A 27,882-nucleotide genomic window follows, 5' to 3' on the forward strand; every position below is an offset into this window, starting at 1 on the left:
TAGCGGGAGAGTGCTGTGGAAATACTTATGTAAAACAACATTGATGCGCTTGTTTGCTCGGCTTAGGTTCAGTAGTATCCAGATTTACCCAGGTCATTGAACTGTTAATATGCCTAATCCCAAGCCACACAATTAGTCGTCCCTTAATTTTGAGTTGCTATACCTTCACTGTTCTTCAACAGATCCGAACGTTTTTGACAAATATGGATTGCCCCAAAATTGTAGATGGGTTTAGATGCCACAATATTGAAAATAGATTAACCAATACGATATGAAAAATGTATTTTCCTGTGGCAAGTTTTTTAACACGCAAACTGTACCTACCAGCCTCCTGTCAAGAACGACGTCTCTGTACAGCCAGCATCACTGCCATGTAAGGCAAAACATTGATTTTGAACCGAATGATTAGAAGCTGTATTTAGTTACAAAATGTCGATTTTCTGAATGATATGATATTAAATCATCCCACAAGATGCAAAACGTCGTGTGGAATGCTTGAATATCGAGCATAGTGCCGAACATAATTCTTTGTTTGGGGCTTTATAGCTATAACGCCCCATATATGTCGGTCGCTGTCAAACTCCATATGATGGTATAGGGTTGCCAGGGGGCTGGTACCTACTGTATGTATGCAGTGTTTATGTTTCGTTGAGACTTCAGCAATGCCCGAAAATTGCGTTGTGTATTGCATACATGCAGTACATTTAGAAGCTTGTCGTGGGGAAATTCAATTTCCATTCGTAATATTAACCGATTTTCAATGTTGTGGCATCCAAACATCTACAAACTAGGGTTTATCAATGAGTGTTACAATCTGTTGGAGAAAAGTGGAGTTATAACAATTAAATTAGCGTTACGACCAAGGTTACGACTAATTTGGAGGCTTGGTGCACCGCGAAACTTTTTGGGGCTTGAGGTTAGGAGGAGTGTTAATCATAATTCACCAGTCAAAGAAGATTAAAATACTATTTTGTGATATTCATCGGCTGAAAGCCCACCTCCTATTGAAAACAATTTCGGATTAAGTAGCACCCAACATGTACGAAGTTTCGAAATAATCAATCTAATTTATTCTACTGCTCTGACTGAAATGCACTGTCACGTTCACACATCAATCTTCCGTCAGCACAGCTTGACGGGAAGACGCACCACGAATGTAATCACGAGCAGCAGCACCATGACCAGATTAGCGTCAATGACTCGATTGGCCGCACCCGGCGCAGGTGTCGTGGTGGTTGTGGTTTCGTTCATACTCATGACGGCCGTTGACACTCGATTGTTGCAGCCATTAAAAAGACACACCTCACACCGATCGGCTCCTGCGCATTGCACTGCACGACTTTGGGAGGAACACTTTCTTACCGTTGCGCCGCTCTGCTGCACGATGGTATAGCACGCGTTGGCACTGTCATAGGTTGAACAATAACTAACCGTTCCGGTTTGGGCGTTCTTGCAGGAGGCGTCCTGCGAGGAATCACACTGGTAGCATTTTATCCAACCCGCCGGATACGCCTGTGAGTTGCATTTTCCGGAGGCGGACGCACACAGACTGCATCGATAGCCCTGTGAGCATTGAGTCTTGGAAGTACTATCCAAATCACTGACGCAACCTCGCTGGGTCAAACTGGCCATCACAAGCCGGGAGTAGCACTGAGTATTTAATGGGTCGTTGCAAGGTTCAGCTTCGTAGTTCTGAGCTCTTTCAATACAATTGATATCAGTTGCACTGTTGCACTGAACGCAACTGGCCCTCGGCATATGCGCTGAAGGCTCGTTACATTCAGCCGTGCTACAGGTTTTGCAGAGTTCGGAATTTGATGAACAGGTTGTTGCCTCACTCGTGCTAAGTGAACTCCTGCAGCCCATCCGAAGCAGCTGATAACTGGAGTCAAATTGCACAATGCAGCTGTCTCCCTGCTGGTACATTGGGCAGTACTCGAGTTTGATTGAATCATGCGAAAAACAGGACCCACCCTGGCAACTGTAACAGGCTAGGCGACCGGTCGGATAGATTGCACTGTTGCAACGATTCGCGGTACAACTGCTGCACATATCTCCCGACGATGTGCTTGCTTGGCATTGTTCTGATGTCGTCAGGCAACCACGCCGTACGGTTCTCGACGTGTTGGAATAGCGCGTGACACAAGAGCTACATTGCTGGATGGTGGTGATCGCTCCCGGGTTGGACGTACATCGGGAATCGGTGCTGGAGTCGCAGGATCTGAAATGATTGAGAGGGTGGGTTAGTTCGGATGTGGATTGATTGCTGTGAACGAAGCTGGGGGATTTTTTTGGTGATTCGGTTGTGCGTTTTTTCGGAAAACTATGCCCCGGAAAACTGTTTTTAAGACATTCGCCTACAGTTTTTCTTGTCAATATTATTTTTCGGCTCAATATTATGATATGTGACACAATCATTAAAGCGACCAGATCAACTGTGCAGAATACGAAATTATACAGAAGATGATTCAAAATTACACAGCGATTAAATTATTCATTTAATGACGACATTAATCAACGAATCATATCTTGAAACTCAAATAAGTAAGAAACGGAATATTTATCGTGGTGAGTTGCTTAGTTCTCTTTAGTATTACTGCGCAAACGAGTGCTTAGAAAGTCCTGTAAGGAATTTAAACCTCATGATTCTCTACACACTTGCCGTACCGGGCCTTATTACTATAATGGCCCATTTGGCTTGTGTTTAGTGCAAAACATGATGCGAGCTACAAACAGCCCAACAGGCAGACGAATCTCATCGTAGAAGACTTCGATTTTCCGATCGTCCCGTTAAACCGTTAAACGAACATCCAATTTTGACGCGTCATGTGCGATTACCATTCAAATCTCACTAGAGAAAGGGGTCCTTGAAAGAATTAACCTATTCACACCACGCATGATTAACTCGAATCGGTGACCACGTCGTCGATCTCAACTATATGAACGGAGATGTAGACGTGATAATCCTTCATAAAAAACCTGACTTTCGAGATATCTGTCCCTGCTCAATATTTTTGCATCAGTTTTTTTAGAATTCTTAGCAGATTATGTTTAATCTGATATATGTTTAGATATGGTCTGATTCAATATGTATGATTTTGAAAAGAAAGTCGGAGTCTCCGATAACGATTTTTTTTCGACATTCTTTGAACCATAACACAGTGGATTTTTTGCCAAAAAGGAGCGAAAAATTATTCACGCGAAAAGGGTATAGCGTAAAGAAATGATATCTTCTAGGACGTTCAATGATGATCCTAGAACTTTATTTTGATGAAATAGCTATAGTGATTAATCCCCCTTGACGTGAGAGATTTGCTACAATTTTTTCAAAGTATGAAAAACATGTAAAATCTTCAGAAAAGTCAAGGAACTTGAACAGCTTTACCGAAGATCAAAAATCTCTATTTATAGTACACTAGAAGTTATTGACCGTTGTTTGTGAATGACCCCTTGAAATCTTTTATTCAACATAACTTCTGAAATTTCAAAGATAAAGCTTCAGCATGTTGAAGAAAGTTGTTTGTCTTATAAAGATTCATATCTTTCCAAAAGAGATCAACATTTAATTTCTAGCGACTTAGAAGTTATTGGGTAGCTTTTGGTAAAATTAATAAAAGTTTCAATGGCAATGACTCTTGAACGGGCAAAAACGGGCAACCAGCACCAAATGCAATTAGAAATTCTACATCAACACTATTAAATTGAATAGAGTTCACTTGTCTGCAGTTATCTCCAAAAAAAACTATTGTTTTTCAAAAAATATCAAATATCTTCGAAAATACTCGAGATAAGATATGCGTTGATGAAAATCGTGTATTTTGACGATTGAAAAAACTTCGTAGAATACATGAAACCCGTAGGAATGATCATTTAAAAGATATTTGAATAGAATATTTTTGGGGATCACCCAAATATAACGAACTATAACTTCTAAAGCATTTAAAGAAGAGACTTCGTGTTTTCAGCGAAGATATTCGTGAAAGCAATCTTCACAACTTTTCCGAAGACGTTAAATCATTTCTTGAACTAAAAAAATTGTTTAAATATCACACTTATAGCAGGATTAATAACGAAAATCATAGCAGCAAATGACAAACATTGCTATGTTTGATGAATAAAACACTATTGACGTAAACTCAGCCGTTTCCCCGTTAACAACAATCACCATTTGAAACACATTACTTTTCAAAAATTGCCAAATTACTTTGAAAATACACGAGATAAGTTATTGTTGAAATAAAAAAAATCGATTTTGATGATTCAAAGCTTTTTACTGAACGTAACGAACTTGTCAGAATGACATTTTAAAAGTTATATTATTGAATTAGCTTTATAGGGATCATCCACACATAAGCACCAATAATGTTGAAGATATTAAAGATAAAGACTTTGTGTCTTCAGCAAAGTTGTTGGCAAAAGTTTGCTCTACAACTTTGTCGATGACATAATTTTAGTCAGTCTTCGCAGGAACATCGACAAGTTTGCCCCCGTGTACAAAATTTCGTGCACTCGTTCAACCTCAAACATGCTTTGCCTTTGTGTACAGGTGTGCTTCGAACACCGAACTCAAGCGAACGATGTGAAAACTAAGGTCTAAACATCGTGTACGTACACCCTGTGCGTACACAAGAAAGGCATACACAAAACAGAATGAGTCAACGCAAGTGATGTTGAATGAAAGAGAAAACTAGTGTCAAGAACCTGTGTGTACGAACACCGTGTACGTACATGGGGTTCGGTTGTGCTGACGAACATGTGCACGTGCTTTGGAACGCATTAGCGCGTTCGAGTTTACACACGAAATGTAGGTATAATATGAGCACAGAACTAGAGCGAATATGGTGTTCGATGTTCGTTTGGGAAGACTGATTTTAATATATGCACTGGTAAAAAAGTTGGAAAATATATATCTAATTTTTAGGGAGATTGATTATTAAAATAACAATTTTAGTATAGTTTATAGTATTAATAAATTCCTGCGAAGACGTCATTGACCCAAATTTAACGATTAAGGCGTAATTAATAGATCGCACGATTTTGGCAAAAAAGCTCTTTGCATAACCTGGGTCATTCTGAGAAGAATTTATTTAGGTGTAGGCCTAGCGGCCGGTGCAAAGTAAAAACTTAAAGAACAGGACGAATGAGACATAAATTACGGGAGATATAATAAATTGAAAGACGAGTCAGGGGATAGTAGAGCAAACATGTGCTTGCCTTTCATTACTCGATGTATGGTTATGTATGGCTAGATGGTACCAATTCTCTTAGACATGACGTGGCTTGAATTTTAAGCTGAAATGAACACCCGCTCAATCTGCTGCTGGGGAAAATAAGTCCTAGTTTTAACATCTTCCGGTTTTGGTATAGAACTGGCAAAATGATCAATCTAAAAATGAATCACTCCAGAACGTGGCATTAAGTCGTTACTTGACTCGAAATAATTTTCCACCTGTGATAACAAAAAAACCAATCAGTGCTTACTCGTGGTCAGACAGCATTATTTTTGGGTTAACTATCAAGAATGACTATAGATAAGCTACGCAACATTTCGAAAACAAATCCAAGCTGAGCTGAGTCAAGTCGCATCCCGTATATTCGAACTATGAAACATGGGTGTCAATAGGCTCATTACCATGCGTACCTACAAATCGCCGAAAACACAACGTTAACTCATTGCATACACACAAGCATAAAAATAAATTTATCCTAATTCGACAAACTCACAAGCAGCACAAACACGTCGCATCCTGCAGTGTTGAACTCAATCCAAATCGCCCTACCAACCTTCCCTTACAATAAGTGGTAGACGCTATCGCATCTCTGCAACCCGCAAACTTTCTGTACATGAAGACTTTATCACAAAAAGTCACTTTGCATACCTTGTTTTTCCAAAAATGATCTAGACTGCCTTTTGAAAAGGATCAAACATTTTTTACATATTTTTTTTTCAATTGGCTATAGTCTAAAAATGACAAATCCTACAAAAAAATGTTGTAGGAGTGATTTTCAGAAAATTAGTTAAATTTTTGAATAAAAATATTGAAAAATTCTTCATCGACTCCCACACTGAAAAAAATCGATTTTAAAAATTTAAAATCGATTTACAAGAAAAACCCATCTTTGATTTGGATGAAATTGTGTTCCAAGATAAAAAATTATGTTCCCTACCTACCGTCAAAATTTCAAGTTGGGCACTTTCAAGAAAAAAAAAGTTATTTAAAAAAACTGAATTTTTTCAGTGTATTTTTATCGAAAACTAAACCAATGAAAGTCATAATCATCTCAGAATCCAATTTTTCAACTGCTAGTTGCCTGATTCGTGCAAAAAGTATCAGTAACGAATTTGGCATATATTTATAACAAACTTTAATGAAAGCAAAAATAAGCCACGATATAAGCGAAATTTAACTAAATACCACTTGGCCGTGTACGAAGAAGTATCCCGCCCGGGAAGTAGAGATTGATGGTATAGTCTGCAACAGGGGTGCGGAATCTGCTTTCTCAAACTAGAAACAAGCACGCTGTGGAAAATCCGGAGAGAATCATGAAAAGTTTCCCTACTGTAGAGAGACTCCACATGATCTCTCGACATATCCCGCATATAAATTATGCGGGGACAAAATGAAACATTCTTTTAAGGAACGCTTCGATAAGAAATGCAAAAGAGCGCTACGCCACCGACAACGACTAATTTCTACGTTTCCTTTTTACACTAAAGAGCGAGAGTCTGACCATTCCATTGTGGGAACAACTTCTAATGTGCCTATAAATTTCCAAAAGAGGAAAATCAGTTTTCTCTCCTAAGCTTCCTCGTAAAGACCTGAGAGAGTCCGTTGAGGGTGCTGTTACAGAACCGAAGTAAGTGGTTCCTTGTGTCGGTAATCTTAGAAACTAGCAGGAATTTTCACATGGGACATCAAAAACCCCAAGTGTCCCTATATTTCAGTCCCAACATTTTCGCCCAGGTTTTACACAATGCATTTGCACTCCGATTAAAGGTCGGATGAAACGAGTACCCGACGCGAACAACCGTGAACAGTCCTATGCTATATTTCACCCTAAGGAGGAAAATTTGGTAAAAGCATAGTGCTTTCGCATAGGCCTGCTAAGCCAAGACAAGTTTCGGTTTCACTGTCTCTCATCGGCATAAACAGAACTTCTGCTCGAACGGGACATCACGTTTGATCAGTCGTTCGATTGAAACACAAAGTGTTTTTTAGTTTTAAGGGATTTGCGTCAAGCCGGCGCTAATCTATTCCGACAATAAGTTAATGTTGGTTTCTGATGAGGCGAAGCCGAAACGCAACACAGTATGACGTGAACAGTCGCCTACTTTGTGGTGGGCAGAGATTGCTTAGAATTGTACGCGAAAGGGACTTTTGAACGTTGAACGTCGTAGTTTGAGTTTTTTCGGAGTGCTCTATTCCGGGTAATGAGAAGGCGGACACTTGGATTACAAAGATAATGAGAAGATGGACATTTAGGTATTAGAAGGTGATATTTATGAAAGATCGCGTAGCATCAACGAGTTTTTAAATATTTCTTCTCAGAGGATGCTCGAAAATTGGCAAATTTCGTGGAGCGATGGAAGTTCAGAAATCCCAAAGGTATCAAACCTTGGTACAAGAGAATGGATGAGGCTCATGACTTCATTTGGGTGTCTCGGGCTATGTACAATCATTATACGTAATATGCCAATTTCTGGCGTTTTGGGGTCGTGGAAAGCAGTCTCTGTGCTTGTGGTGACGGTTATCGCGATATGAAACATGTTGTCTGGTCGTCCGCTACCAGTATCAGATTTCCGTTAAATGAATCCCAGTCCAGTCCGAGATGTATCAGGCAACTAGTAGTTGGAAAATTGGATTCTGAGATGAATATGACTCTCATTGGTTTAGTTTCCGATAAAAATACACTGAAATAAAAATTGATTTGGACAAGGAAAAGTTTTTTTCAAATAATTTTTTTTTTGAATGTGCCCAACTTTCATTTTTGAAGGTAGGTAGGGAACACAATTACCTATCTTGGAACAAAATTTCATCCAAATCAATTTTTTTTGAACATCGACTTTAAATTTTTTAAATCGATTTTTTCAGTGTAGAAGTCGATGAAGAATTTTTTCAATATTTTTGTTCAAAAATTTGACTAATTTTGTTAAAATCACTCTTACAACAATTTTTTTTGTAGGATTTGTCATTTTCAGAGTATAGCGATTTGAAAAAAATGGTAAAAAAGTTTGACCCTTTTCAAAAGACAGTCTAGATCATTTTTGGAAAAACAAAGTATGCAAAGTGGCTTTTTTGTGACAAAGTCCTCATGTACAGAAAGTTTCATTAAAATCTGAGAGGGTGCTGCCAACATTTGTTCGAGTTGGCGCGAAATTCGTCTTAACACTATTTTTTTATTTTTTAGATATATTATGTGGCTTACTGTTGGCGAATGGAAGATGTTTAATTGCAATTTAAAATAAGACTCAACATGATCAATTTTCTGCATGATTGCAAAATGGCCAAAACAATTATTTATATTTTAATTTGTATGTTATATTAAGAAACTCGAAGACTTATTCACTTCTATTTGATAAAGGTAATCTGATTCACAGTTTTTACATTTTGAAAAGCTTGTACGCATGTTGGTATATATCAATTTCATGTATAAACTACATAAAAATGATAGAAAGTGATATTTTACGATATTTGCCAACATGGAATTACTTCCAAAGCGATCCATATACGCAAAAATAATCGTGTGAATACCAAAGATAGTGTGCCAATTAGGGCATTGCAAAATATTTTTTTTGAATTCTCAAAAGCCCCCCTCTCATATTGTGACAAATGTCAAAGTAAGCTCAGATGTCAAATTTCACATCATTTGGACAATTTTAGACTTCCGCCCCCTCGCTTGAAATTTTTGAAATTGGTAATATGGGAAATATGGAGGAAAAATATATTGAATGCTATAACTTTTGAAGTTGCAATCAGTAAATTACACTTTATACCTCTTTTTAAAGTTAATAACCTTATTATTTGAAGAAAGATATTCCTGTTTTTAGACAAATAGGGGAAAGTGGGGTACTGGGTCATTTTGGCCCCAAAATCCCCTATTTTTAATATTTTTTCTGCTCCGTGATGCAAGTCATACATATCTTAGTTTTTCTAATGTGAAAAAATTTCAGAAATCGAACGGAACCTTTTGGACCTTTGTCCGAATACGGGAAGTTGGGGTTATAGGGCCTTTTGTCATTAATATTAAATTTTATCATTTTCTCGTGCATATATCTCTATTATTCTTTAAACAATTCTCATTATATGTACCTTGTTAAACGTGAAAAATCCTTAGGAACACATTAAGAATATATTCGTTATCTGTAAAATTCAAGAACATCAAATTATCTGATATATAGTCTCGATTTCACATTTTTATCATAAAATTGCACATATTAACTCCATTAAACACCAAAATTCTTATTAAATTTACTACTTTTAGTGTAAAATACGCTTGAGGAAAGTTTTCATTCTGGAAAAATAGTGGAAGTTGAGGTATTAGGACATTTCATGAAAAAAATGTGATTTGTAGAGTTAATGTCCAAAAATTTGATGTTTCTGAATTTTACCTCCAACGAATTTATTTTTGTTGTATTCATAAGAATTTTCCGCGTTCAAGAAACTACCTTTCATGCAATTTTTTTGAAGAATAATAGAGATATATGCACGAGAAAATTGTAAGATTTAATATTAATTACAAAAGGTCCTATAACCCCAACTTCCCGTATTCGGACACAAGTCAAAAAGGGTCCGTTCGATTTTTGAGATTTGTTGACATTAGAAAAACCTCAAAATATGTATGATTTGCATCATAAAGCAGAAAAATTATGAAAAATAGGTGATTTTGAGGCCAAAATGACCCAGTACCACACTTTCCCCTATCATTCTAGAAAGAGGAATATCTCCCTTCAAATACTTAGGTCATTTCCTTTAAAAAGAGGTATAAATTGTAATTTTCTAATTGCAACTTCAAAAATTATAGCATTTAGTATATTTTTCCTCTATATTTTCCCATGGGAGTTTTCACGTTTTCCGATATCTATTTCTTTTTACGGGTTTTTCAATAGGGTAATATTGAAATACATAAGCTATATAGGAATAGAACATAATTTCAGACAATTTCGAATCGTTTAGTGACGAAAAAAGTGACATCGTTTAATTTTAGAATGACATCCAGGCTCATATAGTGCAGTAAGATATTTCAAATGTGAATTTTTTTTTTAAATTTTGGCACGGAATTTCAAGAGATAGATTTTGTAGACAAAATGTGCCACCAAATTCCAGAAACGACCACTAGGAGCACGGTACACCCAAAACAGCGCGCTTGCATTTTCTGTTTTTGCGCTCAAAATCTCATGCCCAAACAAAATCATTTTTGAACATGGAGCTATTTGCGTTTGAGGTGAGCGCAACGCGGTCGAAAAATGGCGCTCACTTACATACAAAGATGATGAGTTTGATAACTTCGCTCGCCGCCGGCCTTTCAGCATCGTCACTCGTCAGAGTTCTTGTCGACCGGTTTCACGAACACTAAAGCAGTTTCTTGGTTGAACACAATCCCATTTGCTTTTGCCGTCTTTGATTATTATTTCCCGCCAAGTTTTGTTGCAGTGTTTGTTATCATTCGACGTGTAGGTACACGAGCCCTAGAAAAGTCTATTGACGCATTTTGCTTTGTACTATTTTCCACTGTTAATAATATCCCGTTTCTATGTATGTGTTGGGAATTGAGCATAATTAGAAAAAAGACTAACAGGTAGCAACAGACCTAGAACCGTTAAACATCTACTCGTTAAAATGCCTATTTAAACCCTAGGCTATAACGACGCATGATTATCAGCTATTCGAGTGAGCTATATGTACTTCTGATCAATGCAGCAGCGTCCATAAGTGGGACAGCACGGAGACGTTGGTATGCGTTATTCAAGTTATGTAGCCAACAACGTGTAGCTATAGGGCTAAAAACATTTTTTGTGCTAGAAGACTACATTAAATAATCAGAGATAGTTATTAGACTAAATCAAGGGAAGGGAAGAATATTTTAGCAGCTTCATGACTTATGAAGAAAAAAATATGTCTCAATTTAGTCAATGTCCCCATTTTGTCAGCCTAAAATAAACAATGGAGATGATAAGAACCGGTCTTTACTGTATCTATTATTCACAGTAATAGGTACATCCCATTTTCTGAGGATATTGTCTTTCAATTGCATCGAGCTACACCAATTTTTAGGTAGTTTTTAAGGGGTTATTTTATCGACTTCTTCCAAAATTCGGCGAACCTATTCCAATTGGTGCGATGGTTTATGTTAAAAGGGTATCCTAAATTAATTGGTATACTTAAGGGTTTATATGTTGCAGATAGAGAAACTTCATAAATTTTCAGCTTTTCCTACACAATAATACAAAAGCTTCTTAAACAACTGTTCCTAATAAGATTGTGTAAATTATAAAGTATTTGAAAATTTTCAATAGAACTGACGGGAGGTTTTCGAAAAGTTTCGTGAAATAGAAAATTCCAGTAATGATAATGATTTTCCCTAACAGGTTTCGAGAGTTTTTCTATTTGTTCTTTGGGATTAGGATTAGGGATAATAATTCAGATGAAAGATACTACTGGGAAGTCATTTTTAGAAAAAGTTGATATAGAAGTAAAGTTTGAACTATGCACGCATGTACTTCAGAGGTAGCGAGATATCAAGAGCTGAAATTTCAGTGCTTAGTTCTCAGCCGCGTTGGGAATTTGAGTGAATGCTATTGAGAGTATGAACTTCAAATCCATCCGAAAATTTGCTTTTCGAATTTTTTGACTCAGTACAATATATATAACCCCTTTAGGAAAATTCGGTTTTCCCTGCACAATGGATTGATTGAAGAATTTATATATGTTATTAACGGAGCATTAACAATAATTCGTTTGTATTTCTATTTTATGGCCAATTTTTCCATTTTTCCATTAAATTTGTTTAACCTTTGAGATTTCTTGCACTGATATTGTTCTATGCTAATTTGAGAGATTCTCTGAGTCTTGCCACTATCCCATGTAGTATGTGTTATCATAAACATCGCGAAGCATCAAGTTCTAAATTTTCTCAATCGATATAATACCCGAAGAAAGTGATACGAGTTATAAGTAATGTATCATCACACTGTTAGGTGGATTAAATACGTTTTTACATGTTAAAAAGCTTGTACGCATATTGGCATATATCAATTTCGCGTATAAACTACGTATAAATGATAGAAAGTATTTTTTTACAATATTTGGCAATATGGAATTACTTTCGAAACGATCCTTGTGCGAAAAAATAATCGTGTGAATACCAAAGATAGTGTCCCAACCTATACATTTGACTTCATTTTTTATTGTTCGAAGTAAAAAAATACAATGAAGTAAACGCAAGACTCTGACCAGAAATAACATTTTATTTACTTCTTAACACTTAAAACTTATTTACCTTGCAATGGCGATGAAAAAGATTTAATTTAGGCGAGTCTAAAGTCAGCACCACAAAAGGCTATTCGCTTGTTAAAAAGACACTACGCCTTGAGTAGTATGTGCACTTCGACATGAGTAGTATGTGCTGAAAATATCGTGCTGTGTTCCAACCTAGACGACAAACCCCTACTGTTGGGACGATGTAGTCATGATGTTGTTCGTTTGGAATGCAAGCATCGACTGACTCCAACAGATACGCGGTACCTTTATTTATAATGTATAAGTAGGGGACAGTGGGGAGTTGTGAGCATAGTTTTGTCTTCGGGGTATAGCTACCATAAACATCGTTTGATTGTCAATAATTCAACTGGTATTTGTACAGGACACCTTAACACATGCACAAGCTAAACCAATTTAAAATAATCGTAATCGTGTTTAAGATATGGCAAATTGCTTGAAATGCGTGGAATCGGCATTTTTTATTTTGGTGGGGAGTTGTGAACCATCGTAAAAAATGGGAGAAAATGGAATATTCATTGAATTTTTTTTGTGCAAGAATAGTCATTGTCCAACGAATGCTTTACACTGATTTACTTTGAAATTGGCAGCAAAAACGGGACACTGCATAGCACAAATACATGTGAGTAAAAACACTTTTTATGTGATATTTTAGTAGCTAATTACACAAGCGTGAAGAATATAAGTTGATGCTATATTTGCCAATGAGAAAGTGACGTCATGAAAGTAAAAACATTTAGCAGTAGTTCGGAGTTTGCCTTCACATCTCGTCCTGAGCAGAAGCAAAAAATCGTCCCGCGCAAGTGAAACACTCAATTCTACCTAAAAATCAATCGGTGCCTATCACACAAGCAGTCCATATAACAATAGCCTATACCTACTGTGCGATTTAGTGATGAGTGACGGTGCCCAGCAAAAAGCAACCCAGATGCGGCCGAACTGTGTTGCTGTTGATTTTTCAAAATGCCCCGTAAGACCAGCCATTCGGGAAGTGGAACAGTTATTAAAAGTGCAGATGGAACTCAATCTGGCTGAAGCGAAAACCCTACAAATGCATCATATCAAACATTGCGTGCTGATTTCGTTCAACAACATTAACCAAGCTGAGTCATTCGCCTCGCGAAACAACATGCAGCACACCGCCGAATGCGGCAATGTTAAATATAGCATTCCCGTATACATCGAGAACGGCGCTGTAGAAGTTCGGGTCCATGATTTGGCTACGCGTACCCCTGACGGCGCGATTAAAAAATGCTTGCAAAAATACGGAGAAGTAGACTCCGTTACACATGATACATGGAGGATTTTTTTCCCGGGCATCCCTAACGGTGTTCGTGTGGTGAGAATGCGTGTGACCAAGCCAATTCCCTCATACTTAAGCTTCACAGTGTTAGGAAGGGACGATGCTCTCATTCAACAGACATCACTAGTCACGTACCCAGGGCAAATTCCTACGTGCCAGTTCTGCACGAAGAAGCTGCATCTCGGAAAACCTTGCGTAGAAACTGTTAAGGAAAACTCAAATCCAACTGAAATCAGCACACAACCATCTTACGCCAAACCACTAACAGCTGCAAAACTAGCTTCTCCGGATCAAGAAGCAACAAACATGAATTCTACAACGATCGCTTTTAATGTCTCTAAGCCAACAACCAGCAACAACAACAATGAAGCGAAATCAGAAGAGAACGGACACACAATAGCGACCCATACGATTAAAGCACAAACCAGAACAACCGATCGTGAACAGCATGCGAATAGCACAGATGAGGATATGGACTAGTACGACAACGAGAAAGAAGGCAGACCAAATGACCCTCAAGATTCGGCGAACAACTTTTCACCGCCAAGGAAACGAATCTCAACACGCAGCAGCAAGTTGCGTCAACAAGATGGTACGAGTAAAAAATAAATACTGTTTAATTCTTTATTTTTACATATTGTAAAAGATTAAAAGATGTCCGGCTCAGTTATGCTAACGCGTTGAGCCGTGTCAAATAAACAGAGAAAAAAAATTATCAGTAGTTACCACATTTTTATAATTTATAGCTTAGCGAGTATTGGCAGCGTTCACAGCTCCCCACCGTCTCCTAGTATTTGAGTGGGTCGCTAGGTGCTGCCTATTGACGGCTCTGCCCGGAATAAACTAACACATGCATGGGAGTTTTCACGTTTTCTGATATCTTTTTATTTAAACGTGTTTTTCAATAGGGTAATATCGAAATACATAAACTATATATAGAAAAATCGTTTTGTGACGAAAAACGTGACAAAAACGTGACGTGACGTTTAATTTTAGAATGACGCCTAGGCCCATGTGGTGCAGTAAGACATTACAAATGTGAAAATTTTTAAAAATTTTGGCGCGTGATTTCAAGACATAGACTTTTTAAACAAAATGCTGCCAACAAATTCCAGAACCGACCACTAGGAGCACGGTACACCCAAAACAGCGCGCTCACATTTTCTGTTTTTGCGCTCACAATCTCGTGCCCAACAGCAATTATTTTTGAACAAACATCTACTCGTTAAAACGCCTATTTAAACCCTAGGCTATAACGACGCATGATTATTAGCTATTCGGGTGAGCTATATAAACTTCTGATCAATGCAGCAGCGTCCATAAGTGGGACAGCATGGACACGTTGGTATGTGTTATTCAAGTTATCTCTGTACTATGTAGCTAACAACGTGTAGCTATGGAGTTCGATATTGTATGAGGTTGGTTGAACACTAACGAATCATTTTGGAGCTTTTCGCAGACAGTTCAAGAGTGGAAAAAACAGATGCATTTACGCTCCCGGAGCTTCATTTTGGGTGTACTGGCTACAAACAAGCGTACCGATTCTAAAATGGCTAAGCTTTAATTTACCTTTTTTCCCAACGGAGATTCACGTTCCGAGATAAATACAGGAAGAACTTCGCAAACAATTGTTATTTTTTTCACAATAAATTATTAAGGTTTTGCAACATACATTACAATTACAGCATTACAACTTACAAAATTACATCCGCACGAAGGTGCACAACTGACTTTCGATGTGCGTGTTAATTTTACAAATTTGACAGTTTGCAAGACTTACTGAATGCTTTAAATATTAAGGGTATGCACATACAATTCATTTGAGATTTAACTCCTCCCCTGTACGTCTCCTTTTATCACAATCAGGCATTGCATTTATCGCTCATATGAGTAAATGCGTCTGAATAATTTGCTACTGCGACAATAAAAACTCACATTTTCACACTAAAAGTTATTGGCACTCATACTACTTCTCCGGATAAATACAACTTGTTATTTCTCCGGATAAATAAAACCGCCGGAGAATGAGCGAATGAGTTTATCACGGTATCCTTTTTGCGCTCGCTGCCTTGCTGTCGCTACTCAAAAACACGAAAAAACAAGTCTGTCGTACAGCTTTGCCGCTATTATTTGAAATTAAGTGTATATTTTGACGATTTTATTGATTTCCATGAAATTAAAATATTATCACCTTCTCCGGTGAGAAGGAAAATATCAAATAAATTTTATCCGGAAAATTATTGTCACGCTGTTTGTGGAGACGGAGAATTTTGCGACTTATCTTATTTCAGAAAAGTTGGACATCGGATAAGCTTCTTCTCGCGTGAGTGAGAGAGAATTACAATGCCTGATCACAATAGATCAGCCCAAAGATCACAGTGAATCAAGCACCAAACAAACTTGTATAGCGGTGGTTTTTTAAGGTTTTCATTCAAATGGATGTCTGCTCTCTGCGATTCCAAACACTGGTATTTGTTCTGGCGAACTTCAAACATCTTATGCTTATCATCAGTATCGAACATACTTACAAACAGTCGAGATAGTTGAACGTCTTGTCCTGGGAATTGCAGTTATCACCCGAGCTGCAAAAGTCACACTTATTGCTGTTTGCCTGACAGAAGGCCACCTCTGTCGCACTCATGGCTGACTTGCACTTTTTGCTTCGGGTTGCTGAAAATGTAACAAGAAAAAGAAAAATTCGATCATTTAGATGATTTACTCGTAATTTAGATGATTAGATCGTCTATTTTCGGTTAGCCATCAATTTACTTACTGCCTTGCATCATCTGTACGCAGCTATCGTTTGGATCCGAACAGTATTGATCCCGCGTGCTACCGACCACACATTTTCTGCGGCTCGCGGGAAAAACGGCAGTGTTACACGCAGTTCCACCTTGGATGGCGCACATTTGGCAGTTTTCGGGCGATTTACATTCCAGTGCGTTTACTGCCGATCCGAGGCAACCTCGTTCCGTGACGTTGCCTATCTGTTTGGAAGATCAGAACAGTTATGCCGGTAGAAATGGAATTGTCACGTCGTCGCACAGTGGTCTCAAATCGGGTAAAAAGGGTATCGTAGAGGTTTTCTTAATGACGCTGATATTTTTGTGCTTGCTTATCTAAATGGTTTATCCATATCGTATGCGTGATAATGTTGGCATTGCAATGGAATTATTAAAAGAATCGTGAAATTTCTGAAAATTACCATCGTCGGCCCACCCCTGATTCTCTTCCTAGCTCCACCAGGAGTGCTTGCTCAAAAACTGAAGCAAATCTTACTAGTCTGACTACCGGACCAACGTGTCTGAAGTTTGTATGGTATTTTTCGACAATTTACATGAAGAAACCCACTAGTTCACCTTTTCACCGCTAGGTGTCACTATATGCATCAGTTAATTATTTTATCACATCCAAAAAAAATCTTTTTAAATTTACCCGAAGACATTACATTACATCGCGAGCTTGCTGTTTTGACCAGTTCATCGCAATTTTGAAACCACTGTGCGCGTCTTTGATGCCACTCGAAACCACATGTACGGAATTCTAATCGTCAACAACAAAACACTTACGACTCTCGTGTAGCACTGGCCTTCATCGCTGACTTCGGTGGTCGGTGCGGGACATTGAACCGGACTATTCGGACTGGCCACACATCCCTCACTCACAACCGATGAACAGTACTGGCACTTGTGATCCGAGCGACTTTTCAGATTGCAAACATCACCCGTGCAAAGATCACAGCTGACATCGTTCGCATTATCGCAGGTGGCCTTGTTCTGCGCACTAAGTGCTGACCTGCAACCACGGCGTACCGGATTGACTGTTGGGGAAAGAGAACGTTTTATCATCGGACCGATTGACTGATGAATGGATGACCGTTGTTGGTAATTAAACTCACATCCATCAAATATGGTAAAACATGAATCGTCGATGTTGTGGCAGGTTTCGATTTCCATTTTCGATCGTAGACAGTCGGTTCCTTCACACGTGTAGCACTTCGGGCTGGTTTGTAGGTTGATATCGCCCTTGTTGCACTCATCAATGCCACAATAGAAGCATTTGGTTGGGTTCGACCCGCAGAACGATTTGTCCGTATCGGAGAGACTTTTCTCGCAGTTTTTCGTAAGTGTGCCTGTATGGAATAGAAAGTTTTAGCGGAAACCAGTGTGGTGACCAGTAAACATACCGTCATTGTTCTGAACGATGGCACAATTGTCGCTGGGAAGGTCACAATTGCTGGTGGTGATGGCGCCATTACACGCCGAACCGCTGCATTTGACGCATTTTTGATATGAGCCAATGTTGCAACCCTGTCCGGCACAAGTTTCGCAAGGGGGTGATCCGGTGCACGAGGTGATATCGTTCTGTGATTGAACGCAGCCCCGACTGGCGATACCATTAGTCTGGTGGATGTAATGAGAGTAGAAGGTTGAGTTATGTTGATCTCAATATTTATATTTAAAGGTTAGTTCAGATTTGATCGGCTATAAGATTGACAAAATTTGATGTTTCATGGTATCGAGTGTTAGTATTTGGTGCTGCAATAATCTTTCGTTTATGTTTATTAAAGATCTAAACTATTTCCGATTTCAGCAGCAACATTTCAATTTTTTCGCTCCATAGAGCAAATCTTTAAAGCTCGGAACTGTCATAGAGCTCTGACAATAGATTCTACAGTTTTAATCGTCGACAGTCAGGAATACGGGATCGAGGGGAAATCGAAAGCTGGAAGCCTTTAAATCGATAAAAAGAGTGACCAGCTATTTCACCTTTCCGTCTGGGATGTCCCAAGCAAACTGGGAATATCGTTTACAATCGAGCATTGAGCTGAAAAAATGAGTCCACTTACAAGAAGGGTGTGACTCCAAATCGTGACGATGAGCAAAATAAGTCGGCCAGAAAACGGTCCCTGAAGCTGTACGTGTACATGAAGATGCTGACGTAATTTGATTTCGTGGCACAGGATGACGAAACCTACGTAAAGGTAGAGTTTAAGCAGCTTCCCGAACAGGAATATTATACGTTGATCGGAAGAGGAAAGGCGGCAGAGATTTCCAACCACATTAAGCTGTCGAAATGCGCAAAAGAAATATCTCGTGTGGCAGGCTATCTGTTCCTGTGGTTTGAAGAGCGACATTTATATCGCAATAGTGATCATTAACCAGGAAATTTATATGCAGGACTGCCTGGAAAAAAGTCTGTTGCCTTTCCTTAAGCAACAAATTTGTTCCGTTTTGTTTTTTGACCGGATTTGGCATCTTGATATTACGGAAAAAGGTATGCCGCGAGTAACGTTCAGGGCGTGTCCAAGGACACGGACACTTCTAACATGCCACAGCTTCACCCAACAGAAAAATATTGAGTAATTGTCAAGCGGTCTGATTTAACACCGACCGAGATGCAGTTCAAGGCAAACTGCGGCGAGGAAGGAGAACTTCTTTTTAATGGGTTTGCTCAGAAATAAAAAAAATAGTCAAATTTTAGAATAAAAACATTAAAAAAATTCTTCATCGAATTCCACACTAAAAAAAGTCGATTTACAAAAAAACCCCATCCTTGATTTGAATGAAATTTTGTTCCAAGGTAGGTAATTATGTTCCCTACCTACCGTCAAAAATTGGGCACTTTTGAGCAAAAAGTTATTTGAAAAAAAAAAAAACTTCCTTGTCCAAATTGATTTTTTTCAGTGTATTTTTTTTATCGAAAACTGAACCAATGAAAGTCAGTCTCAGAATCCAAATTTCCAACTGTTTGTTGCCTGATACATGCAAAAAGAATCAGTAACGAATTTAGTATAGCCTCTCGGACTGGACCGGAACGAGGCCGAAGGGATTTGTTTAACGGAGAATACTGGTACTAGAACACTTAGCGCACGACCAGACAACATGTTCAATATCGCAATAGCCGCCACCACAAGCGCAGAGACCTTTCTCCAAGACCTCAATACGCCGTAGATGGGCCTTCTACGTGTAATAATTGTACATGACCCGAGATATCACCCGAATGAAGACATGACCTTCATCCATTCTCTTGGACCTTTGGGATTCCTGAACTTCCATCGATCCACAAAATTTGCCAAAAACTCCCATCTTTTCTCCAGGAAATACAGTGTTTTCCATGCTCCATCAAATCCTGTAACTGTAATGATGTGGGTATGATCGTTGATAGGTAATAGGTAAATATAAAAGCATCAATTTTGTGGGGAGAATGTTGGCAGCACAGCCTCTTTTATTATTGCACTCACAACTGTCACAATAATTAGCATAAAAGCGAAGCATACCTGTCATCATACGAGAAACGTTCCGTGTATTCCAATCACAGGATGAATGGCCGTTAATGCGTCGACGGACCGGTACCAATAATTGTGTTTTCAGCTTTCATCAAGTTTTTCATTTGCATTTATAGCGTCGCGTATAAGTCCCTTTCGCGTAGAATTCTAAGCAATCTCTGCCCACCACGAAGTAAGAGATTGTTCACGGTTGTTCGCGTCTGGTGCTCATTTCGTCTGACCCTTAATCTCAATGCAAATGCGTTGTGTAAAACCTGGGGGAAAATGTAGGGACTGAAATATAGTGACATTGTCCCATGTAGAAATTCCTGGTAGTTTCTAAGATTACCGAGACCAGAAACCGCATACTTCGGTTTTGCAAAAGCATCATTCAAGGGACACTCTCAGGCCTTTACGAGGAAGCTTATGAGAGAAAATTGATATTCCTCTTTCGGAAATTTATAGGCACATTAGAAGATGTTCCCACAATGGGATGATTAGACTCTCGCTCTTTAGTGTACAAGGAAACGTAGAAATTAGTCGTTGTCGGTGGCGTAGCGCTCTTTTGCATTATCGGAGCGTTCCTTAAAAGAATTCATTTTTTCCCCACATAAGTTATATGCGGGATATGTCGAGAGATCATGCGGAGTCTCTCCATAGTAGGAGACTTTTCATGATTTTTTCCGCATTTTACACCGCGTGCCTTGTTTCTACAATAAGTCGCTGTAGGCCCAATTGTTTGGAACAACGGCAGTTCATGCCTCGCGGAACAAAAAGACGAACAGGTAGACTAACCCCATCTAAAAGATCAGCTTCCAGTTTAGAAGAGCAGCTTCGGCGAAAGGTTAAAAATGAGACTGACAGAAAAAAAGTTGGTTTCATACACTCCTTGATTTTTCCTGAACGCAATTGCGAACCAGAATTTTCACTGGCCGAAGCAAAGGGTTTTTGAAGGAACGAACCCTATACTTTGCAATTTTGGCCCATGTTGGAGACTGCACCATCAATCTCTACTTCCCGGGCGGGTACATAGACAAGATACTTCTTCGTACACGGCCAAGTGGTATTTAGTTAAATCTCGCATATATCGATGTGAAATGGCTCATCATTGCCCTCATTCAAGTTTGTTATGAATATATACCAAATCCGTTACTGATACTTTTTGCATGTATCAGTCAACTAGCAGTTGGGAAATTGGATTCTGAGATGGTTAAGACTTTCATTGGTTTAATTTTCGATAAAAAAACACCGAAAAAATAAATTCAGTTTGGACAAGGAAAAGTTTTTTTAAATAACTTTTTTTTTCTTAAAAGTGCCCAACTTGAATTTTTGACGGTAGGTAGGGAACATAATTACCTATCTTGGAACAAAATTTCATTCAAATAAAAGATGGTTTTTTTTTTGCAAATCGACTTTAAATTTTTAAAATCGATTTTTTCAGTGTAGGAGTCGAAGATTTTTTTCAATATTTTTATTAAAAAATTTGACTAATTTTACTCCTACAACATTTTTTTGTAAGATTTGTCATTTTTAAACTATAGCCATTTGGAAAAAAATGGTTGAAAAAGTTTGACCCTTTTCAAAAGACAGCCTAGACATTTTTGGTAAAGTGGCTTTTTGTGACAAAGTTCTCATGTACAAAAAGTTTCATTAAAATTTGAGGGGGTGCTGCCAACTCACGGGAGGAGGACCAATAGTTTTACTTCCCTTCCGAAGAAAGGCGTGACCACAGATTTTTTCACCTCAGAAAAATCTCAATGGTCATGCTTACCACTTAACCACCGGTGCCGTCTTTTACGGAATTAGCTTGAAAATGTGTCTTAAAATTGAGTTCGAAACCCGGGTCAATATGATCCGCCAACACCTTATTCGCACCTAAAGAAGACAAATTTCGCGTCTTAAAGTCGATTTACAAAAAAACCAATCTTTGACATGGAGGAAATTTTGTCTCAAGATAGGAAATTATGTTCCTTACTTAACGTCAAAAATTTAAGTTGGGCATTTTCAAGGAAAAAAAGTAATTTGAAAAAAAATCCTTGTCCAAACTGAATTTTTTTCAGTGTATTTTTATCGAAAACTAAACCAATTAAAGTCAGTGTAGGAGTTGATACTAACTAACTAACTAACTGACCTAACTAACTAACTAACATAACTAACTCTAAACCTAACTGACTAACTAACTAACCAAACTAACTAACTATGGATCAATTGTATAAATAAAAGTTAAACAGTATAACTTTGATTTATACAATTGATCCATAGTTAGGTAGTTGGTTAGGTTAGTTATTTAGTTAGGTTAGTTACGTTAGTGTAGATGACTGCAATTGCATGATCGCGCCCGTGACCAGGATCGTGTTATCGCGAAGACCACGAGCGTTTGTACCTATACGAGTATAGATAGAGTATAGTATAAATAATTATAAAATGAATCATAATTAGCCGAGTAAAGAAAAAGGTGCAAAGAGATTGATTAGAAGTGTGTAAATTGACAGAAACTATTTTGGTATATACGAGTAATGGTAAAGCAAGCTAATAGAAGTACAAAAGAAACAGACCAATGGAGTAAAATACAAATGTAACATGGAACCAAACTACATTAACTCGTCTAAATGCAGCAAATGTTGTTTATTTACCATTAACGACAATTGCGCTCTGTTAGAATTTCATCATGCTATGCGGATCGGGAATGAACGATTCACGACCTTCCCGAATGAATAGAATCGAATGCACAAATTGAACACCGAAAGTTTTAGCCACTAACCATATACGCCAGCTCTGCATCCACTCCCGGACCCAACTGTCACAAACACTCAGACGAACACACATAGATAGACTTATGACCAGCACACAACATTTGTACACCAGTACTAAAACTACAACTAATAGGTATCTACTTATGTATTGATTAAATTAATTTACTTATTAAATTAAATGAATTGGCCTGTGAGAGATTCCATGAGAAACCGGCGCAAAATATGACTATCGTCGATTCGAACGAAACTTTGCAGTTATGTTCGGTTTATGAATCTCCATGATTTTCTCTGGCAATTGCAATATTTTAATACAAGAGCAATTTTTCAAAAAGAATACTAGAGTGACAAGAAAAAAATGACCCCTAGCGGCCCACCCCTGAGTCGATTCCTAGTCCCACCAGGAGTATTTGCTCCAAATTTGAAGCAAATCGGACAACTCTAGCTACCGAACTAACGTACCTGAAGTTTGTATAGGATTTTTCGTCAATTTACATGGAGTAAACCCACTAACTTGCATTTTTGCCGCTAGGTGGCACTATATGCATTGTATTATCACTGCACTGCCCATAACAGCATAAGAGTCCCATGTTGAAAAACAGCAAGCCAAGAAAAACGCTGTTCAAGATTGTCCCATCCATTGAGCTAAATGGATGGGACAACTATGTTTTGGTATTTTTTTTTATATTTTCTGAGCAAACCCGGTAATCTTATTTGTGTAGTGTGATTCAGTGGTGATACAGAATACAATCCAACGGATAACTCATTTTCGACAAAAATCCACATGGGACTCTTATGCGTTTATGGGCAGTGCATGTGAAAATAAGAAAGATATTTTATTGTCTACAACTTTGTCGAAGGCTGCTAGTCAATCCGGCTTTGTTGAAAGAAGTTATTAAACTTTTAACGACGTGATGTCTGAGCCAGTTTTGCATGGGGCCTAGCAGTGCATGGTTATGTATCAGTACTTGATTCTCACTAACTAAACGATTTCGTGAAATAATGGTTAGATTTAGCTCAATAGTATGTTCAGAAGAATTATAGTAAATAATACGAGTGATGTTTTGGTTAGAATATTTTAGTTCCACCTGTGACCGCATAGAGAGTGCCAACACACAGCTTTTCAACGGAAAGAGATAGAAATCAGATGTTTTCTACAAAGTTGTAAAACATGCATTTTTCAGTAATTCTTCCGAACATTCCAATATTCTATCTCTCCCCTATCAAAAGTTAGTGTTGGCGCCCCGTACTACAATTCTTCTGAACATACAATTCAGCTAAATCTAACCATTATTTCACAAAAATGTATAGTTCGTGGAAATCGAGTACTAATACACAATCACTGCTAGGCCCCATACAAAACTGACTCAGACATCATTTCGTTAAAAGTTTAATAACTTCTTTCAACAAAGCCGGATTGACTACCAGTCTTCGACAAAGTTGTAGACAATTAAATTATATTTCTTATTTTCACTTACAGTGATAATACGATGCATATAGTGCCACCTAGCGGCAAAAATGCGAGTTAGTGGGGTTTCTCCATGTAAATTGTCGATTTTTTTATTCTGTGATGATGGGAAGTAGGGCGTCATTTCATGCTACGTAGCTTTTTTAAAGGGGAATAGGGGTTGATGTGATGTCACGACAATCTTACCCGTTTCATCTAACTCACATCGTTATTTTTTTTTGATTTTTTACGAGACAAGGGGGGGGGGGGGAGGGAAGGGTTACCGTCAAGCTGGTAATTACCAGGGAGTATTTTGACGAAATGCTACGATATGGGGGGGGGGTGGTGGGTGTTAAAAATCACTCAAAAAATGCTACGTCATTTATGGATGGTCACTAATTTTATTACAGAATATAATTCTAAGTATCACTTTAAATCAAAATGCATTTAACAAAAAACTTCCAAAATGCAACAGTTTTCGAGATATTTGGAATTTTCCACCAACAAAAACAATCAATTCGTGTAAATATGGGCATATTTCTAAAAGTTATTCGCGTTACCCCATCATAAAATGTGAACAATCTAATGTTTATCGATTTAAAAACACAAAAGAAACTTTTCCAGTGTATTTGGATCATGGAGAACCCTTCAATAAAAAGTTTTCCTAGCAAAAACTTTTGACATTTTTTCTAATTCATACTATTTGCAGCCAAAAAAAAAACAATTTTCTTTTTGAATGTTGGCGCCATTTTAAATTTAAAATGATCATAACAAAATATTTCTGAAAATCTTGTTTTAACAACACAATTATTTTGTTTTATAACGACCTTTTCACAAATTATTCGCGTTTCTCAATCAACAACAGGTCAATAGGTCTTTCAAAATGCCAATAACATTTCCTATAACTTTCCCTTTGACATCAAGGCGATATTGTAAACCATTTGAAAGCTACATTTTGTATAATACCAAATTCATATTTTGGTTGCTTTCATGTAGCTTTCGAATGGTTTGAAATATCGCCTTGATGTCAAAGGGAAAGTTATAGGAAATGTTATTGGCATTTTGAAAGACCTATTGTTGTGGATTGAGAAACGCGAAAAATTTGTGAAAAGTTCGTAATAAAACAAAATAATTGTGTTACTAAAACAAGATTTAAAATATCTCGAGAACTAACACATTTCAGAAATTTTTTGTTATGATCATTTTATATTTGAAATAGCGTCATATTCAAAAAGAAAATTGTATTTTTGACTGCAAATTAGAAAAAATGTCAAAAGTTTTTTCTAGGAAATCATTTTTATTGAAAGCTTCTCCATTATCCAAATACACTGAAAAGGTTTCTTTTGCGTCTTTAAATCGATAAACATTAGATTGCTGACATTTTATGAAGGGGTAACGTGAATAACTATAAAAAGGGCATAATTACACGAAATAACTGTTTTTGTTGGAAATTATTTCGCATCTATCGCTTTTTGGAAGATTTTTGTACATTTTGATTTAAAGTGGTACTTAGAATTATATGCTGTAATAAAATTACGGTTTTGTATGTATGATGTTTAAAAACATGTATAAAATTATTGTTAGAAAAACTGTTTTATCGATAAGTTTTCCATCATGCAATCACATTCAAATTATTTCTTTTCTCTTTCATATTTTGTTAACAAAATATGAATCATTTGAAAAAATAGGTTTTTTTGCAATTTAAATTTTTAACAAAAATTTGTTATTGTGAAAAATGACACAACATTTTTTTCAGTGCATATTTTTTTCGTGGAGATATATTTTTTCCCTGTAACTCGTTCTAAGATAGTTTCGCTGTATAAAATAGAGCAAGCGAACAAAAATATTTTGAAATTTATGCTCCTAGAGACGTCTACGTTCTTTTTAAAAAATACTCTTGAGAGTTTGAAAAAAAATACACAAAACAAAAAAGGCCCATAAGCCCTCTCGGTTTCCTCGATGCGCCACTATCGAGGCGTAATGCAACAACCATCTTAAAGCAATTGTCTGTCAGGGGTTCTGTAGCACTGATGCACGCAATATGCTTGACGATGTTTGCAATACCGCCAAACTCCTGCACCTAGGGAAAGGAGAAAACCCCTTTAAAACAAGTTGTACTAATAGTAGGTATATTGGAGAAAATTGAAATAATAAAATTTCTTAAATAATATTGTATATCTCGATATTTTCCATAACAAGAGCTCTCATGTCTTACAGAAAGTTTTTTTATGTCCTTCTCAACAACTTTACTGAAGATACCAAGCCTCTGAATATTGTTTTTGAAGAATCGATTCTCCATAATTACTTCTAGGAAAATTTACACCTAAAATATTTTTTTTTCGAAGATTGCTTTGTGTTGTTATATAACTTCTTCGAAGATACTGAATTTTCAATGGTGACAGTTTCGAAATTATCTGAACTTCATCATATTCTAGTTGAATAGTTGCTTTAGTGTTCTTGACGCCATCTGGCGCCATTTAATTCAGCACTCAAATGTACACCGTAAATAGTCACTTACTGCACTTTTTTATTTTGCTTAATTTGCAATCCTACTTTTTATAATTGATAATACAAAAAAATTTCAAATTCTCATAAAAACCGATCCCGAAGCACTAGAAACAAACGAAAAACGCCGTTTTTCATTGTTTTCCGAAAAACAATATGCGGTTTTAGCACCCTTAAGTTGGATTTTCTTTTGTCGAACAGTGTTATTCACTCCTTGTCTTCACGAAATGAAGGAGTCCCAGCAAAACCAAGATGTGAATCTCTTTTTCAAACCACTTTGAGCGAGGAATAAGAAGTTACGATTGTTTTTTCGCTTTTTGTCCTAGCTTGATTCTGCACAGTGCGTTACGAATCCATTTTAGGATATCATTCTTGTTGGCTGGTTAGACTTGCAAATTTCAGTATACATATTACTTGAATGTAACTTCGTACTGTTCCAAAGTTTATAGACCGTCACAATGTGTAGATTTTAGCTGATTTTTATCTAGTAAGCACCGCACTCACCATTCTCGAAAAGCACTGATTTTCCGTCACATCCGTGCTGGGGGCCGCGCATTGTGTGGCCTGCAGATTGGTGGGAGCGCTAAGACAATCCGCATTTGTCGAAGAGGAACATACGACACACTTGTGAGTCGATCTGCTATTCTGGTTGCAGTTGTCTTCGGTACAAGTTTCGCAATCAATCCCCGGACACAAACCCTGTTCGCTGGATGACAACGCTGACCAACAACCCCTCTGAGTGGCTCGATCTGGACAAATAAAAATCCATGAGTTTTTGGAATTTCTGCACCAATGTTTCGTTGGTTCTTACAGCCACTAAATTTCGTGTAACATTTTTCCACTGACGATGAACCAGAACACAACACTGAAGTCCCGACACTAGTAACGCAATCGGTTCCGGTACAACTGTTACAGTTCAGCGCCTTCACAGTGCTAATGCAGATGGCACCTACTGTGATCACTATAATACAGCTTTTAAAAATCATCGTGGCACGTGCACTTGTTACAATTTTTCACATATCACAAACGAAACTAGCGCGGGCTACTTCAGCGTAGCTTCTTTTATATGCCCGAATCAGTTCCTTGGGCAGCCACTTCATTAAATTCCCAAC

At 37.6% G+C, this 27,882-nt stretch overlaps 2 protein-coding genes across 2 annotated transcripts in view; one reads left to right on the forward strand and one right to left on the reverse strand.

Moving 5' to 3' along the window:
* Positions 1-27,882, forward strand: part of LOC131693631 (uncharacterized) — a 146,166-nt gene that overhangs the window by 98,913 nt on the left and 19,371 nt on the right. The window lies entirely within an intron of this gene.
* Positions 1,041-27,810, reverse strand: LOC131693632 (protein psiQ-like). Its single transcript, XM_058981603.1, has 8 exons — positions 27,582-27,810; positions 27,275-27,519; positions 17,987-18,203; positions 17,699-17,932; positions 17,370-17,620; positions 16,574-16,787; positions 16,329-16,470; positions 1,041-2,221 (listed from the first exon to the last, which is right to left on the reverse strand). The coding sequence occupies exons 1-8, from the start codon at positions 27,754-27,756 to the stop codon at positions 1,123-1,125; spliced, it is 2,577 nt and encodes an 858-aa protein (XP_058837586.1). The 5' UTR covers positions 27,757-27,810; the 3' UTR covers positions 1,041-1,122.

This window comes from Topomyia yanbarensis, chromosome 3 (genome assembly GCF_030247195.1).
Source record: "Topomyia yanbarensis strain Yona2022 chromosome 3, ASM3024719v1, whole genome shotgun sequence".
Taxonomy (NCBI): Eukaryota; Metazoa; Arthropoda; class Insecta; order Diptera; family Culicidae; genus Topomyia; species Topomyia yanbarensis.

Bases quoted from the DNA above. Each gene is read 5' to 3' on its own strand.
- LOC131693632 (XM_058981603.1), bottom strand. From the start codon at position 27,756: ATGATTTTTAAAAGCTGTATTATAGTGATCACAGTAGGTGCCATCTGC. The intron at 27,520-27,581 runs GTAAGAACCAAC...TTATTTGTCCAG, and splicing joins TTACACGAAATTTAGTGGCT to ATCGAGCCACTCAGAGGGGT. The intron at 16,788-17,369 runs GTAAGTGTTTTG...TCTTCCAAACAG, and splicing joins GCCAGTGCTACACGAGAGTC to ATAGGCAACGTCACGGAACG.